Source organism: Mobula birostris, chromosome 12 (assembly GCF_030028105.1).
Source record: "Mobula birostris isolate sMobBir1 chromosome 12, sMobBir1.hap1, whole genome shotgun sequence".
Lineage (NCBI taxonomy): Eukaryota > Metazoa > Chordata > Chondrichthyes > Myliobatiformes > Myliobatidae > Mobula > Mobula birostris.
The window spans coordinates 41,099,116-41,117,660 of NC_092381.1; the positions used below are offsets into that span (position 1 = coordinate 41,099,116).

Genomic DNA, 18,545 nt, shown 5'->3' on the forward strand with positions numbered 1-18,545 from the left:
AAATGTTTTGAAATGTGCTGATAACTTGTGTCACTTCTGTTAACTACTTTGCTGAAATAGTCGACAAGCAGGATTGCTGTGTTTATGCCTAAACGTTGCACCTGTTTTGTACATAAATGTACTTTAAGCCACCTTTTAAACAAAATTAGCTTTGTTTTGGTATAAAGATGTATAACCATAGATATAAATTTATATACTTGCAAAGATGCAGTTCATGGTGGTTCCATGAATCAGTGAAAACAGATGAAGCCATATAACTGTGTAAGCATTTTTAAATGAGCTGTTTTGAACATACAACTTAGAATGGTACAGAACAGTAAATGCCCTTGAGCCCAGGATGTGCCAGTCTTTTAACCTCCCAAGATCAAATGTAACCCTTCCCTCCCACATAGCCTTCCATGTTTCTTTCAGATATGTGGCTCTCTGGGTCTCCCAAATATTCAGAATGTATCTCCCTCTACTACTACTCCCAGCAGTGTTCCATGTACCTGCCACAATGTGTAGTTTTTAAAAAAAAACTACTTCTGACATCTCCCTATACTTGCTTCCAATCACCTTAAAAGTATGTCCTCTCATTTTGGACCATAAGATTTAGGAGCAGAATTAGGTCATTTGGCTCTTTGAGTCTGCTCCACCAATTTCATCATGGCAGATCTATTTCCCTCTCAGCCCTAATCTCCTGCCTTCTTCCCTTCATGCCATGACTAATCAAAAATCTAACAACCTCTGCTTAATTATATCCAATGACTTGGCCTTCACAGTTGCCTATGGCATCAAATTTCACAGATTCACCAGTCTCTCGCTAAAGAAATTCCTCCTCATTTCCGTTCTAAATGGAGGTCCCTCTGTTCTGAGGCTGTGTCCTGTGGTCTTGGATTCACGCACCATAGGAAACGTCTTCTCGACATCCATTCTGCTGGGGCCTTTCAACATTTGATAGATTTCAATGAGATTCCCCGTCATTCTGCAGAATTCCAGTGAGTAGAGGCCCAAAGCCATCAAATGCTCTGGGCCTCTACTCACTGGAATTCAGAAGAATGAGGGGGATTCATTGAAATTTATGATAAACCTTTCAATCCTGGAATCATTTTCATAAACATCCTCTTGAACCCTCTCCAGTGTCAATACATCTTTCTTAGATGCGGGGTCCAAAATTGTTCACAATACTCCAAGTGAGGCCTCACCAGTACCTTAAATTGTCGTCATTGCGTTCTTGCTTTTATTTTCCAGTCCTCTCGCAATTGATACTAGTATTGTTTTTACCTTCCTCACCACTGACTCGACCTGCAAATTAACCTTTGGGGAATCCTGCATGAGGACTTCTCCCAAGTCCCTTTACACCTCGGATTTTTGACTTTGTTCTCTATGCTTATATTCTATACTTTTATTTCTTCTAGCAAAGTACATGACAGTACACTTCTCACCATTATGTTCCTTCTGCCACCTCTGTCCATTCTCCTAATCTCTGTAATTCCTTTTGTAGCCCCTCTACTTCCTCAAAACTACCTACCCCTCCACCTAACTTTGTACCATCCGCAAATTTGGCCACAAAGTCATCAATTTCCTCATCCAAATCATTGATATATAGCCTAAAAAGAGGCGATCCCAATACAGACACCCCTGGAACACAACTAGTCATAGGTAGCCAAACAGAAGAGGCTCCCTTTATTCTCGCTCTTTGCCTTCTGCCAATCAGCCAATGCTCTATCCATAGTATATTTTCTGTAATACCATGGGCTTTGTCTATCTTGCTTGTTATTTCTTCATTGCCGGCCTGGGAAAAAGACATCGGGTGTCGACTCTATCTGTGCCTTTTATCTTGTATACCTCTATCAAGTCATCTCTCATCCATCTTCGCTGTTCAAATATGTCTCTTCCTGGAATCTAATGGAGTATTGATCTAATGTTAGTACTCACTTTAATCAGCTATTTCTTCAATATACTTAAAGAATTGGAAGTTGATAGCTGGAACTTTCATTGTTTTCACCTGTACTTGGCAAACTGGGATTCAGGTAATCTGAAATGAGTGAGCTTTGATTTACATTTTTGTGGGCTGCCTATTTTTAATGTTTTCTTTGTTATTCTACAGCTAGCATCATATTGTTTCCTGCTTTTTAATGTCTTTACTCACTCTCAAATTTGCACTTGCAACTACTAACATAGTTCAATTGATTATGCTCTTCTGCTTCAAGATTGTGGGTTCCAGTTGCAACTAAGGACCAAATGAGCAAAATCTTCAGATAGGACAAGCACAAGTTTCTTTTTAGTAGTTAAGAGAGATACTTTTGTAATTCAATGTTCATTGCTTCTCCTAGTTTCTTGAATAATTTATTCTAGCTCCGTTAATGTGCTTATTTCTATCACAAATGGTCAGTATCATATTTGATGCTTTTGAGACCTGATTTGTGCCTTTGCACAAAATACAGTTGGCTTCATTTTGTTCTTCTCTTGAAGTTAACTGCAGTTCCAAATTAATTTGTTCTTTGTGAAGTATATTGCCATGTACCAAGGCACAATAGAAATGAGGAAACTTTATTTTCGAAAACATGTTGTGCCCATGTCTCCCAAAGCCAGATAACTCGGGCTACTCCAATCCACACGTTGTTTAATGGCAACTTCCTATGCTATCTGAAATTTTACAGGTGCGTCACAGAACTTCGGGGCAAGTAATGGCACTGAAGATGAACAAAATGATCAGCAATAGAGCAAACATGCTGCGGGAAGTGCAATTAATGAATCGTCTTTCTCATCCCAACATTCTCAGGTAAATGGTGAAGCCTTTAATCCAGAAGAAAATTACCTTTCTGATAAAGTTGTGCTTGTAAAAGAGTTGCTATTTTCAATTAAAGTTCAAAGTAAATTTTATTACCAAAGTACATATGTCACCATGCACATATTCAATAAATCTGCAGAATTATAACCGTAACAGAATTAATGAAACACCTCTCAACTGGGACGTTCAACCAGAGTGCAGAAGGCAAACACAAAAAGAAGCAACAATATAAATAAATATCAAGATGAGTTCTTGAAAGTGAGTTTATTGGTTGTGGGAACATTTCAATGATGGCAAGTTGAGTGAAGTTATCCTATTTGATTCATGAGCCTGATGGTTGAGCCAAATAGTTTATGCCTCAGAAAACTAGAAAAAAATCAAATTATTCCTGTCAGTTATTCATTCAGGTTTTTTTTTTCTTGTTGGGTATTTGGATATTCAGTGGGAATGGCGAGTAGCTAAATAGTTTTGTGCGTAGCTCAATGTGGTGTAATTGAGATAGAATACATGTCATTGATAATCCCTTCATAACATAAATGATGTGCCCGGAGGGAGGTTTTAACGTGCATAATTTTCTAACACCGTTTTGGTTTTCGTTTTGAAATGTTGAAAAGCTATACAAGCTCAGAAGAAATATGATAAGTACAAGAACCTGTTCCAAAGAACCTGCTGAAAGAGGGCAAGATTTGCTCTCATCATTTTATTTAAATTATGGATGGTGTTTTTTTTTCTTATTTGAGCTCAGATTCAGATTTGGTTGTATTTATTATTTTTGTGGGAAAATACTTTGAGATAAAATTCCAAATCCAGTAATTGTGTGGCAGTAAGAGAAAATTAGGTCGGATTACAAATAAGCGGTTGAAGAGGATTTGAGATGCTATTGGTGCTCCAATATTTGAAAATTTATATTCATAGAAAAACCTACAGCACAATACAGGCACTTCAGCCCACGATGTTGTGCCGAACATGTACTTATTTTAGAAATTACCTAGGGTTACCCACAGCCCTCTATTTTTCTAAGCTCCATGTACCTATTGTATCCGTGTTCACCACCATCGTCTGCAGCCCATTCCATGCAGTCCCCACCCTTATTATAAAAAAGACTTACCCCTGACATCTCCTCTGTACCTACTTCCAAGCACTTTAAAACTGTGCCCCCAAAAATATATGGGTTGGGTAAATTTTCTTCTGGTTTCTATAGCTCCACTGCTATGATGTAAATCTTTGTGTATAAGTGCTTATGCCAAATATGTGGAAAATTAGAAGGCAAGTTAATAAAATGTGTCAAATTAACAAATATATTTTGCAGGAAGTGTAATATTCTTAATTTTCTGTTAAATAGAGTTTGGGCAGATTGTCAATATTATTTGTTCTGCTTGTTATAGATTGTGCCAGATAGTTAATGGCTTAATTGTTTTCAGTCAATAAATATTAGGCCTCAATCATTCATAATCAGCCATAGATTTTCACCCCCCCCCCACCCCCGTGGTGCTGTATGCACTAATTCAATTGAGTCTTGTCTCTCTGATCTTTGATTTGAATGTGCAACTTTTCACTTTGAGACTAAATTTCTATTGGGTTTATTAATAGGCACCTTGGGGCCATAGTTCTGCACTCTTTAATAACTAGAAAAGGTTTAATAGAGTAGATGTAGACATTTTTTAATGTTAACGATCTCTTGAATCACTAGCAATCAGTCACTTGAAGACTTCCTCAGAATTTCCCATCAGCTTCATAATGTTGATATAATGTTAGCATTTTTTTTGAGAAGGCTAGAGTATAAAAGCAAGGAGCTAATTGAGGCTTTATAAGGCATTGGTCAGATCACACTTGAAGAATTGAGAACCGTTTTGGGCCCCTTATCTAAGAAAAGATGTGCTGACATTGGAGAAGGTGGAGGAGGTTCACAGGAGTGATCCCAGGAATGACAGTGAACATATGAAGAGTGTTTGACTGGGCCTGTACTCACTGGTGAGGGGGACTTCATTGATACCTTTTGATTATTGAAAGGCCTGAATAGTGGATATTTATAAGGTGTTTCCTATATTGAGGATGTCTAGGACCCGAGGGCACAGGCTTAGAATCCAAAGACATCCCTTTAGAACAGAGATGAGAAAGAATTTCTTTAGCCAGAGGGAGATGAATCTGTGGAATTCATTGCCATATATGTTAATGGAGGCCAAGTCATAGGGTATATTTAAAATGGAGGTTGACAGGTTCTTGATTAGTAAGGGTGTCAAAAGTTTTGGGGAGAAGGAAGGAGAATATGGTTGAGGGGGATAATAAACTAGTTCTGATGGACTGGCAGAGCAGACTCAATGGGCTGAATGTCCTAATTTTCCTTTGTCTTATGGTCTTATAAGTACAGTGGATTCCAGTTAATTGGGACACATTGGGGACCCATATTTTTGCCTAATTAAGTGGATGCCCCAATTAGCTGGTTTCATGGAAATAGTTAAAAAGTTATATGCGGAGATAAAAAAAAGACAATCTACCATTTAATTGAAATACGACATAAATTAGAACACTATCAAAGCTACTACAGTACCATAAAACTGTGTTAGTTCCTAATAGTTATTAATAGTTATCGACAGAGGAATGCATCCAGTGTATGCTGCTACATTATTTTGGTTGACTGTAAATGAACAAAATCAGTGCAAACACCTATTGCAGATAGTGGACTTCCTTCAAACAATCAATGATTGCATCCTCCAAATCTTCATTTTAATTGTAACTTTCAAGATGATTGTCAATACATTAATTCCTTGTAGTCCCTAACTTTTTGAAGTAGTGAAATAGTTTCATTTTCACTCCTCGCCAACAACCAGTGACAAAAATAACTACTTTTTGAACACAAGTTCGCAAGTGACGTTATTTTAAAAACATTAAAACTGTTGGTTGTAAGCATAGTGTAGTGCCTAATGGCCACACAATGTGCGTACAACTGGTGCTAGTTAGAAAATGTTCAGCAATAGTCTCCTGCCCCAATTGAGCGGCATAGTGTCCCAAATAAATGAAGGGAATCCTCAGACATGAGAGAATCTGTAGGTGCTGGAAATCTAAACAACGTGCCCAAAATGCTAGAGGAACTTTGCAGGCAGCATCTATGGTAAAGAGTGAATAATCAATGTTTTGGGCCAAGACCCTTCATTAGGACTGGGGGGGAAGAAAAGATGAGATGACAGACTAAGGGGTTAGGGAGAGAATCCTGCCTATTTTCTCAGTTTATTTTTGTTCTTTAAGAGTTGTCTCAAATAAGCTGCTGCACAGGTTAGCTGGTGGCCCAGTTAACCAGAATTTATTGTTTAGTGGAGTTCTAGCAGTCTTTCCTAATGGATCAATGGATCTATATCCTTGTGATATTGAGCCCAGAACTGATCAGTGGTCTGTTTGAATATTGTATTATGGCTATATTTACCCACTCTGCTACTTCAGTGATTTGTGTATATGTCCACTTCCCTAATTTATTTCAAAAATGTCAAGAAATTTGTGATGATGTTCTTGTACTAAAATGTCCTTAGTTTCCACTTCTGATTTAGTGATAACTTGCAAGAAAATTTCTGCATTTCTATTACATCTTCTCTCTCATCTCTTCAAAGATATCTGCAAATTTTGAAATTACCATTCAGATTCCAACTCCAAATTGTTTATACGAAATTTAAGTTTTAGCTCTGATCCTTGTGGAACACTGATTCTTTCATGAATTATTCTCTTCTGCCTCTATTATGAATCTAACTTGTTATCTGTTCTGTTGTCTTGACTCTGTATGTTCATCCTATGACTATGAATCTACTGAGCAATGTCTAAAGGAAGATAACTTCAAAAATCAAAAATTCAGATTTCCTATTTTTTTGACCTACACATTGTTATTGAAAGAATTCAATAAAATGTCTGATCATGTCATTTTTAAAGCTAAGTGATTGCTCTGTGCTTTTTGTCTTGAATTTCTTTTGCATCTTAGAGGGCGTGTTCCATTACCTGTCACTAAGATTGTGTCCTGGACTGTTGCATTGCCCTTTTTTTAAAATATGGGAATCACAATGGGTTTGGCACTCCAATGGCGTGATAATGCTAATCTGAGTAGTGACAAACAAGAGAAAGTCTTCAGATGCTGGAAATCCAAACAACAAACACAAAATACTGGAAAATCTAATTAGGCCAGGCAGCATCTATGGAAGAGAATACAGTCGATGTTTTGAGCTGAGACGCTTCAGCAGGACTAGAGGAAAAAAAAGATGAGTAGAGTTAAAAGGATGGAGAAGGGGAGAGAGAAACACAAGGTGATAGGTGTAACCGGGAGGGGGAAGGATGAATTAAAGAGCTGGGAAGTTGATTGGTGAAAGAGATACAGGGCTGGAGAAGGGGGAATCTAATAGGAGAGGACAGAAGGCCATGGAAGAAAGAAGGGGGTGGAGTATGGGCAGGCAAGGAGATAAGGTGAGAGAGGGACAAGGAGATGGGGAATGGTGAAGGACAGGGGTGGGGCCATTACTGGAAGCTCGAAAGACCAATGTTCATGCCATCAGATTGGAGGCTACCCAGACGGAATATAAGTTGTTGTTCCTTCAACCTGAGTGTGGCCTCATTGTGACAGTAGAGGAGGCTGTTGGGTAGACATGGAATGAGAATGGGAAGTGGAATTAAAATGAGTGGCCACTGGGAGATCCCACTTTTTCTGGTGGTAGGTACTCGATGAAGTGGTCTTCCAGTCTGCGCCGTGTCTCATCGATTATGCAGGAGGCCACACTGGGAGCACCGGACACAGTATACGACCCCAGCAGACTTGTAGGTGAAGTGTTGCTTCACCTGGAAGGTCTGTTTGGGCCCTTGAATGGTAGTGAGGGAGAGGGTGTAGGGGCAGGTGTAGCACTTGTTCTGCTTGCAAGAATAGGTGCCAGGAGGGAGATCAGTGGGGAAGGATGAATGGACAAGGGAGTCACTCGTGTAGGGAGCAATCCCTGCAGAAAGCAGAAGGTGTTGGGTGGGTGGGGGAGAGGGAAATGCGGTTGGTGGTGGGATCTTGTTGGAGATGGCAGAAGTTGCGGGGAATTATGTGTTGGATGTGGAGGTTGGTGGGGTGGTAGGTGAGGACAAGGGGAACTCTATTCCTGGTATGTTGGCAGGAGGATGGGGTGAGAGACATGCGTGAAATGGAAGAGATGGTGGTTGACGTCAGTGTTGACGGAGGAAGGGAAGTCCCTTTCTTTGAAGGAGTAGGACATTTCCTTAGTCCTGGAATGAAAAGCCTCATCCTGAGAGCAGATGCGGTGGAGACGGAGAAATTGAGAGAAGGGGATAGCGTTTTTACAGGTTAACAGGCTGGGAAGAAGTATGGTCCAGGTAGCTATGAGATTCCATGAATTTATAATAGACGCCAGTAGATAAGCTGTCTCCAAAGATAGACAGATCGAGAAAGGGGAGGGAGGTATTGGAAATGGAGCAGGCAAATTTGAGGGCAAGGTGGAAGTTGGAGGCAAAGTTGATGATGTCGACGAGCTTTGCATGGGTGCATGAAGCAGCACCAATGCAGTCGTTGATGTAGTGTAGGAAAAGAGGCAGGGTAGCCACCAGTGTAGGCTTGGGACACAGACTGTTCTACATAGTCAACAAACAGGCAGGCATAGCTGGGACCCATGTGAGTGCCTGTGGCTATACCTTTTGTTTGGCTCCTCCCACTTCCTTCGGAGGAGAAATTATTAAGTGTGAGGCCAAGTTCTGCTAGACGGAGGGGAACTGGTTGACTCTGGTGTCCCGAAAGAAACGTAGAGCTTTGAGGCCTTCCTATGGGGGATGGAGGTGTACAGGGGCTCGACTCACATAGTAAAAATAAGATGACAGGGGCCAGGGAACTTGAAATCATTGAAAAGATCCAGAGTAGTGACTCTGTTTTTCTGTTTCTGAGCTACTAACATGAATGAATATGAACCACTAAGATCCAGGACAATATTATGTATATTTGAGTGGTTCATAAATTGTCTCTCATTCTGCTTTTATATTTAAAGCTAGTTCTTGTTTACTTGGGCTATTAATAAAAGTCAAAGATGAAACAATTATAATTACAATATTTGGCTGTAGCGCCCAGGGAGTTCATTGTAAGCCGTACATCACAGCCCTTTCTCATCCTGGTTTTTTTTCTTTTCGAAATTCCAAATTTAATTTTGTAATTCCTTTGTCACTTGAGCAACTGTTGCTTTACCTTTTCATATTTCCTTTGGCTATTCATTTTTTTTGCTGTGACTGGAATTTATGTATTGCTTTTGTTTCAGTTTCTTTATCCTTCATTTTCTTTTTTAAAAAAAAATCCATGGTGTGTCAATAACAGTTTAAAATTTTGCTTTGCAATGAGGAAATTGCTTGGGTGTGCTGTCACCACCTTACAAGTCTTTTTTCCTCTCAGGAAAAGTAAACCAAATATCTAGAATTTAAGGTGAAAGGGGAAAGTTGTGGGCATAGTGTGGGCAAACAACCAATTTAAATGAGCATATTGATATGGCCAATATAGGCCAAAAGGCTTGTTTCAGTATTATATAACTCTTATGGCTTTGCATTCACTGTTACAGCAACTGTAGTAAGTAATGCTCAATAAGTGCAGAGCACTGGGATTGACCCTTCAAACCCTGCACCTCCACTTTGCACGCCTCCTAACCAAAAAAAATTATGAACTGAGTAGAAGCTTTTTTGCTGTTTAATATGGATTACCCATTTTGGTTCTGGACTAAAATTACCTCTTTCATGCACAGTAATTTCTTATAAAGGTTGTGTTCAAATAATTCATGAAACAGGTCTTACATTTCCTCTGTTTTCAGGAAAAAAAATTACAAACTATTTATTAGAAATCACCTGAAATAATTTGATTTTTTTTCCCCCTTTTTTCCCCTTGGCTCTAGTCTATTTGAAACAGGAGTAGCATGGTTTATCTTCATGAAGAGTTCCAAATGATTGTATGAAATAAGGATTTGGTCAATTTCTCTAAAATCTTCATTTCTGGTTTATATTTTAGTTTCTATTTTTACTGACTCTCAACTGTAGAGAAACTGGGAGATTTTGTTTGCCCCATCTAAGAAATTTGCATAGCAATGCATATTAGCAAAGTTGAGAGGGCCATTATTGGAGGGTCCATCTCTCAGATTTCAAATCAAGCCCTTTTCTTTGAGCTGAGTGTAAAAGATCCCATGGCACTATTAGAAACGAGCTAGGAGAGAGAATGATGTCTTGGCCAGTCTTTCAGCTCATGTTGGTGGTGTTATGAATAGTGCAGGAATTCATACTGTACATTACAACAGCACAATAGGATGTAGAGCTGGGCTGAGAAGTGACAGATGGAGTTCAAGCTAGAAAATGTGTGAAGTGATACATTTTGGAAGGAAAAACTTGAGACCAGAGTACAAGGTTAATGGCTGAGTTTTTAGTTGGGGGATTGAGTTCAAGAGCTGCAAGGTCGCATTGTAGCTCAGTAAAACGCTGGTTAGACCACGCTTGGAGTATTGTTCAGTTCTGGTGGCATCATTGCAGAAAGGATGTGTAAGCTTTAGAGAGGATGCAGAGATGATTTATCAGGATGCTGCCTGGAATAGAGAACATGGCTTGTGAGGGAAGGTTGCATGTGCCAGAGTTTTTCTTTTTAGAGTGAAGGTGGATGAGAGGTGACTTGATTAAGGTGTATATGATAAGAGGCATAGACAGAGTGGACAGCCAGCACCTGTTTCCCTCGTGTGGCAATGGCTAATATGCAAGGACGTCATTTGAGGATAATTGTTGAAAAGTATGTGGGGGGGGGTGCACGGGGGAAGAGGGGTATCAGAGAGGATTTTCTTATACAGAATAGTAAGTGTGAGAAATGTTCTGCCAGGGATGGTGGTAGAGGCAGATACATTAGGGCCATTTAAAAGACACTTGGGCACATAGATAAAAGGACAATTGACAGCTCTGTAAAAGGAAGGATTAGACTGATTTTCGGAGTAGGTTAAAAGGTCGGCACAGCATTATGGGCCAAAGACCCTGTACTGTGCTGTATTGGTCTGTTTTCAAGTCTCAGAATACTGTTTTTCGGTTATAATGTAGTTTGTGGGAGCTTGCTAGGTATGAAATTATTGGCCTGTTTGCCCAACGTTATTACAGTGACGATGCAAATATACTTCGCTGTAGATTCTGGTACATTGTATAGTTCAGTATTATTGTAATGGTTGTGCAGCACTTGGATCTGGATTGGCGATTCAAATTCCACCATGTGACAGCTGTGGAATTTAAATTTAGATTAATAAAATTAGTAATCAGTACAAACTATCAAATTATCATTTTAAAAACCTTTTTAATGTCAAGGAAGGAAATCTTTTGCATTGCCTCCTTTTTCTTTCTATGACTCCAGATAAAGGAATGGAATCAGCATTTATTATTCCTTGGCAGGTGGTATGCTTTGTTTCCTTTTTCTCTCAGCTGGTAAAAATTGCAGCTTCTGGGAGTGTTGCTGTTTGATGAATCTCCATCTATTGTGTGCAATTGTGAACAGAATTATACTTGGATGAGATGCATCCTAGGATGTATTGGACACATCAGTGATGTAACCTGGGGCCATTGGGTGTTTCAGGTCTTTCACTCAGATGTCCTCACTCAGGTAACCCAGCCAGGGTTGATCGGGCCCTGGCTTGTGTCCCAGCAGCATTGGTCCACGGGTCACACCTCTTGATCCATAGCCATCTGGAGGCTCGTACAGCAGCCTCTGGCTCTTTGCAGCCCTGTAATGCCAAGGAGAGAGTAGGTTCTACACAGTGTGAGGGGATCCTGGAGCACCCCTATTAACTGTTTGGAGAGAGACATTTATCATTGATGGTTTGTTTGGAAAGGAGAGAGAGCCAGAGTTATTTACCACCGATATGTTGCTTTTGAAGAGAGAGAGAGAGAGAGAGAGACGAAGATTAACAGTTGGACTGTCACTTTAAGGCATTGGGAGTAACCTTGGATTTTTACTGAGTTTGGAGTTGGAGACAGCACCAAGCAGCTCGTAAGTTGCTATGGTGACCGAAGGCAGTGGACACTCAATGTTATGATTTTCAGCAGGTTGATGATGTTACTTCCAAGGACTTGTTGCCCGCTTGTACTCCTTTACAGACAAAGGAGGGAGGGACTCTTTGAATGACAGGTGATGCTCAGCACAGAGAAATAAATGGGAGGTCAGATGATACAGACCTCAGGACACATGATCTGGACACCGAATGAGCATTGTTATGCCCGCAGAGAAAGTGGGTTTTGGAGGATCAGTCAGGCGGATCGATCCAAATTGCTATTCCAGTTTGAAGGAGAAGGGGTTGACTGGTGGGGAGTTGTCTATGTGTCCACCCTCGCCTGGATGATAGCTCCACCACAGGAAGACTGGCCCCCCTGGTTAAAGTCACAGTCGGTGACTTGTGAAGGATTTTGGAGGACGACGAGAAGATTGACGGTATCAGCTCACCTGAAGACTCAACACTCTCTATCGCTCTCTCTCGCTCTCTCCATCGCTACTCAACTAAATACCACGAACTGTACTCAACATCGTAAGACTGTATCTTTTTACCCCTTAGATTTAAAGAAGCTTGGTTTTCATATATATATATTCCACATTTACTTTTATATATAATCATTGCTAACCTGTTTGATTTATCTACATTTATATTACTGTATTGCATAGTTACTAATAAATATTAGAAGTTTATAGCAATACGAGACTCCAAAGTGGTTTCTATTTCTGCTGGTTCTTTATCCCCATCACGGGGTCCATGAAAACAGTGAACTAGCAAAACCTCTACACTCCACCTCTATAAGCTTGCAGTCCACCCCGTTTCTGCACTGCTCTATCAGATCCTGGTATTCACATTCTGTTGTGCTCCTAGTCTGCCTTGTGGTGGTAAGGCTTGGGATGTCAGATGATGAGTGATTTACCAGCAGAGGTCTTGCTTCTGATTTGATTAGCCAAATCATTTGCATGGCTGCATCACTTTGGTTTTGGACTAACAGTTGAAAAATTGAGGGTGGTAATGCCATTGAATGTCCAAGGTATCTGTTTAGTCTCCTTGTTGCTGATGATATTAAACTTGGCACAGAATCACATACCAATTAATAAAGCATTGTGCTTGCTCTTAGTTCTGAACTCCATGATGTGAATCTGATAGTAGTGAAAAATTGGGATAATAAAGGTAATTAACTCAACATTTAGGATTCTTCGACTTGTGTGAGTAGTCTATAGAACTAAGATTGCTGATCAGGTCCTTCCTTCAAAAGGAAAGTTGACACCACAAGAGTAAGGTTAGAAATGTGAAATTTAAGGGTTGTGTCTAATTTTTTTTCTATGCTAGGAGTGGTATGGATGCTCAGTCGTTAAATAAATTGAATGGAAACCCAGAAGTGAAGTTGAGATCATCTTTTGAATAATTTACTGTTCCTGTTGCCTTGTAACTTATTATTTTGGAACGTTTAGTGGTACCAGTTTGAAATATGCAGGACCAGTTTATATTACTGAATCCAGCCATCTTTGTCCTTGATGTGACTCCAATTTTCTTAGTTCTCAATTTTTGTTTTACCATAGGTTTTCTTTTTGCTGTGCTTTACCAAATTAGTTTTAGGGACTTCTGCTTTTAAGTCAGTGTTTGGATCAGGATTTGTAAACAAGTAGCCCTTGTGGAACCCAGGGTCTCAGAACTAAATGATAATTCAAAGTACTGACTTAGAATATGAAGCCTTTACAAATTCTTCATGGAGTTGTAAGTGAAGGTTAATGAGAACCCTTCATTATGTTTAAATATAGCTGTCACTATTTTGTTTATTTTCAAAGAAATAAAATTCTAATGGTAGAACAATGGCCTTCCTTAAAACTTTGGTTACTTAATGTAAGATAATCCAGAATATAAATTGGTTATTCTGTGTAGTGAATTTATATCAACATGCATGTTTCAATTTAGGATCTGATCTTTAAGATGCTCAGATTTGGTCTTTAGATTAAAAAAAAGAATTTAAGCAGTTGGTAACAAAACTTGTAATGCGTTAGAGAATATACTAACCTGGAACAATGGGTATGTCATGCGTATGAAATGAAAGTGGTCATTTTTCAAATTCTTGTCACTATGGAGGTAAAGACATGAGCAAACATTATTTGGGAAAATACACAAAGAAATTGGAAATGGTGCTTCTGACTAGTCATGACATTTTTTTAGTGGTTAATAATTTTAAGTTGTTCTGTTTTCCATTATTTTCAAAATTTATTCACTCTAGCCTAGAGGTGTACTGAATGATTCCTCACTATGAAATGGGTGAAATATGATGTTTTTTTTTGTTTTGTTTTGCAGGTTTATGGGTGTTTGTGTTCATGAAGGCCAACTGCATGCATTAACTGAAGTAAGTTACTAAGTCAGTAGCTGGTAGTGGTACCACAATACATTTCTTTTTAACTCTGTTTAACTTTTTTATGTAAAGCTTACCTTTTGCTTCTGTAATTTCTCTCCATTCAAATGAATTGAGATGCTGCCTCTAAACAACATCTGGATTCTGTAGACAGATTTCCCATCTGGGGAATGGCTGTGTCTTTACTCTTTGCAGCCCAACTTTGTGAGAAGCTCAACATTTTACGCAGTTAGGTTAAAAATATAGTCAGGTTAAAAACATTGTACGCAGTTAGGTTTGAGAGCTTTATCCTGTTAACCTGGGAGAATTTATTTTGACAGTTTATTGCAGGCTATTCCTAGATTGTGTGGGCACGTGTCCAAGTGGTTAAGGCATTTGACTAGCAATCTGAAGGTCGTGAGTTTGAGCCCCAGCCAAGGCAACGTGTTGTGTCCTTGAGCAAGGCACTTAATCACACAGTGCTCTGCGACGACACTGGTGCCAAGCTGTATGGGCCCTAATGCCCTTCCCTTGGACAACATCGGTGTCATGGAGAGGGGAGACTTGCAGTATGGGCAACTGCTAGTCTTCCATAAAACCTTGCCCAGGCCTGTGCCCTGGAGAGTGAAGACTTTCCACGCGCAGATCCACGTCTCGCAAGACTAATGGATGCCTTTACTTTACTTTATTCCTAGATTGCAAACACTTAACTTAAGAAAATATTTTTAAAAAAATTAATTACACTTCATTTGTTTTCATTTGTTTTCATTTGAACTATAACTTCCAGCACTATTAAATTTGTGCTCCTTCCACATGAACCTACAAAAGAATCTTACCTGCAGAGTACAGATATTTGGCACTTCAGCCATTGATGTAAAAATTTCACCCTGTGATGTGGGCTGAGTAGCTTGAAACAGAAGATCTACATCCTTCTTCCCAACCTCCATATGGAAGCTAGAAAATCTCAGGTAATTTGGCAGATTTTTGACATTTTTATGGTGACCTTGTAATGATCAACAGCAAATTATTTCTTTGGCTGCTTGTATCTATTTGCATCTCATGGCTGGGTTCTTCCTCCTAGAGCTATTCAAGTAGGAGACTTAGTTCCATTAATCTGTTCTCTTATGAAGCAAGCTGGTTGGTATTGATAGCATGTGGAACTACTATGTAGTTTTGTGCTTGGTGTTGAAATGAGTAAATAGTGGGACAGTTTGTGATCCATTTTGTTAGTACTTATAGCACATCTCTTTTAATGTAGCAAAGTTTATTCATTGCATAGATGTTGATTCAAGGAATGAACAAAATTGCGGTTGTAGTAAATGTGCTCAGATACCTATGGTATCGTGACTGTTTAAAACTCCCAGAGTTGTTAGCGGGGCTATAAAATCCTCATTTCTGTGTTGTACTGAGGCAGTCATAGACTGATACATGGAGTTTAATGTTGGCAAGTATGAGGTCATGCATTTCAGTAAGAGAAAACAAAAGCCAAATTAATCTAAATGGAGAGAGACGGCGAGTGAAGTAGTGGGGTATAGAGTTGTTCTGGAGCATGAATCACAAAATGCTAGCTAAGTTGAAGTAAAGCTCATTATCACAGTATACGCATGTTAGTACCTTGAGATTCATTTTATTGCGGGCATTTACAAGAAATTAAAGAAATATAATAAAATTTATAAACATTGACAAACAACTGATGTGCAAAAGAAGCCAAACTGTACAAATAATAAAATAAATGTTGAGAACATAGATTGTAAAGAATCCTTGAAAGTGAGCCGGTTCTCGGTTCGTAGTTGTGGTGAGTGTATTTATTCAGAGGATGGTGAATCTGTAATTCATTGCCACAGACAGCTGTGGAGGCTCACATCATTGGAATTGGAACTGGGTTAAGTATCTCTGGCATACTGTATGCCATGAATTTTGTTTTGCAGCAGCAGTACATTACATAATAAAAACTATAAATTACAGGAGGAAACAAAAAACATAAATAAGTTGTCCAAAAAGAGAGGAAAAGAAAATAAAATAGTGAGGAAGTATATATGGGTTCATGGTCCATTCAAAAATCTGATGGTAGAAGGGAAGAAGCTGTTACTGAAATGTTGAGTGTGTGTCCTTGGGCTCCTGTACCACCTTGGTGATAGCAGTGAGAAGAGGGCATTTCTTAGGTGATAGTTTCCTTGATGATGGATGCCATTTTTTTTTTTTGAGGCATCACCTTTTGAAGGTGTTCTTGTTGCTGGGGAAGCTAGTGCTCATAATGGGGCTGGCTGAGTTTACAGCTTCCTGCAGCTTTTTCCAATCCTCTGTAATGGCCCCTCCATACCATATAATAATGCAACTAGTTAGAATGCTCTCCATCTGTAGAAATTTCTGAGAGTCTTTTGTATCATACCATGTCTCCTCTAACTCCTAATGAAATACATCTGCTGTCGTGTTATCTTTGTAATTGAATCAGTATGTTGAGCCCAGAATAGATCTTCAGATGTATCGACACCCAGGAACTGAAAATAGCTCACCCTTTCCTCTGCTGATTCCTTGATGAGGACTGGTGTGTGTTCCATTGACTTCCCCTTCCTGAAGTCCACAATCAATTCCTTTGTCTGACTGATGTTGAGTGCAAGGTCTCCTTGTTGCCATCTGAAATTCTGCCAACGATAGTTGTGACATCTGCAAATTTATATTGTAGATGGTGTTTGGGCTGTGCCTTGCCATGGAATCATGGGTGTAGAGAGTGTGGAGCAGTGGCCTAAGTACGCATCCCCGAGGAGCATCAGTGTTGATTGTCAGTGACTGTGACCTCCTGATGAGGAAGTCAATGATCAGTTACTGAGGGAGGTACAGAGACCTAGGGAGTATTTAAAGCAGAAGTTAATTGGTTCTTAATTACTAAGGGTATCAAAAGTTATGGGGAGAATGGGGTTGAGAGGGATGCTAAATCAGCCATTATGGAATGGCGGAGCAGACTCGAGGGTGAAATGGCCTAATTTTGCTCCTTTGTCTTATGGTCTTGTCCATACCAGTTTAGGAGCTTGATGGTTGTAGGGTAATAATCTGGTGGTGTGGTACCTCCTGCCTAATGGTGGTAGTGAGAAGTGGGCATGGCCTTGATTGTGGGGGTCATTGATGTTGCTTTCTTTTGGCAGCACTCCATGTAAGTGTGCTCAGTGGTGGGAGGGGCTTTGGCTGTGGTGGATGGGCTTTATCTGCCACTTTCTGTAGACTTTTCAGTTCCTGTGCATTGGAATTTCCAGATCAGGCCATGATGCAACCAGTTAGGATACTCTCTACTGTGCATCTATAGAAGTTTGTCAAAGTTACTGATGACATGTGAAATACATGCAAATTTTTAAAGAAAGTAGAGGCACTGTTTTGCTGCCTTTGTGATAATACTTGCATGGTGGTCTCAGGACAGATCCTCTGATATGATAGAACATAGAATAGTACAGCACAGTACAGGCCCTTTGGCCCACAATGTTGTGCCGACCCTCAAACCCTGCCTCCCATATAAGCCCCCACCTTAAATTCCTCCATATACCTGTCTAGTAGTCTGTTAAACTTCACGAGTGTATCTGCACTAAACTTCACTAGTGTATGATGACGCCAAGGATCTCTCTACCATCCCTCTCAACATCCGAACTCCGAATGAGCACTGGCTCATGAACCTCCATCTTCTTCCTGTAGCTGAAAATTAGCTTTCTAGTTCTGCTGACATTGAGTCAGAGGTTGTTGTGGCACCGTTCAACTAGATATTCAATCTCCATCATATATGTTGATTTGTCACCACCTATGATTTGGCTGGCAACAGTGGTGACATCAGCAAACTTAAATAAGGCATTGGAGCTAATACTTGGCCATACAATCATGGGTATCAAGTGAATAAAGCAGGTGGTTAAGTACATAGACTTGTGATGGTGAGCAAGCAGTATACCAAGTCATTAAGGTGACACATGGCATTTTGGCCATCGTTCAGTGTTAGAGATGGTACAAACAAGTTTCATCAGGCTGACTTCTGGGATGAAACGGTTACCTTGCAAAGAGAGACAAAGTGGTTCTTTGAGGTCGAGAAGAATGAGGGGTGACTCTACTCAAACGTATCTGAAGTAGATTTGACAGGGTATTCGTTGAAATGTTTTCAGTAGTGGGATGGTCTTGAACATGAGTTCACAATACAAGGGGCTGGTCATTTAAGTATAAAGTATATACTAAGGATTTCTCACACTCACACAGTGGTGAATCTCTGGAATACTCAGCCTCAGCAGCTGGTAGAAACTGGATCATTGTAAATATTTAAAGTAGAGGTGGATAAATATTTGATGGACCAGGGAACAGGGGTATGAAGAAGTGTCACAGAGGAGGAGTTAACATCTACATAGATCACCTGTGATCGTAGTAAATGGCAGGACAGGCTCAAAGGGCCTCTGGGCCC

The 18,545-nt window shown here is 39.8% G+C and overlaps 1 protein-coding gene across 4 annotated transcripts in view; it reads left to right on the top strand.

Annotated features, from left to right (window-relative positions):
- Positions 1-18,545, top strand: part of LOC140205864 (dual specificity testis-specific protein kinase 2-like) — an 86,934-nt gene that overhangs the window by 25,390 nt on the left and 42,999 nt on the right. For 3 of the 4 annotated variants that reach the window (XM_072273662.1, XM_072273665.1, XM_072273664.1), the window contains exons 3-4: positions 2,643-2,764; positions 14,089-14,137. In XM_072273662.1, the coding sequence (XP_072129763.1) occupies positions 2,643-2,764; positions 14,089-14,137 (171 nt within the window). Of the gene's footprint in view, positions 1-2,642; positions 2,765-14,088; positions 14,138-14,969; positions 15,091-18,545 lie in introns of those variants that run through there. The other variant, XM_072273666.1, reaches the window with a different exon arrangement.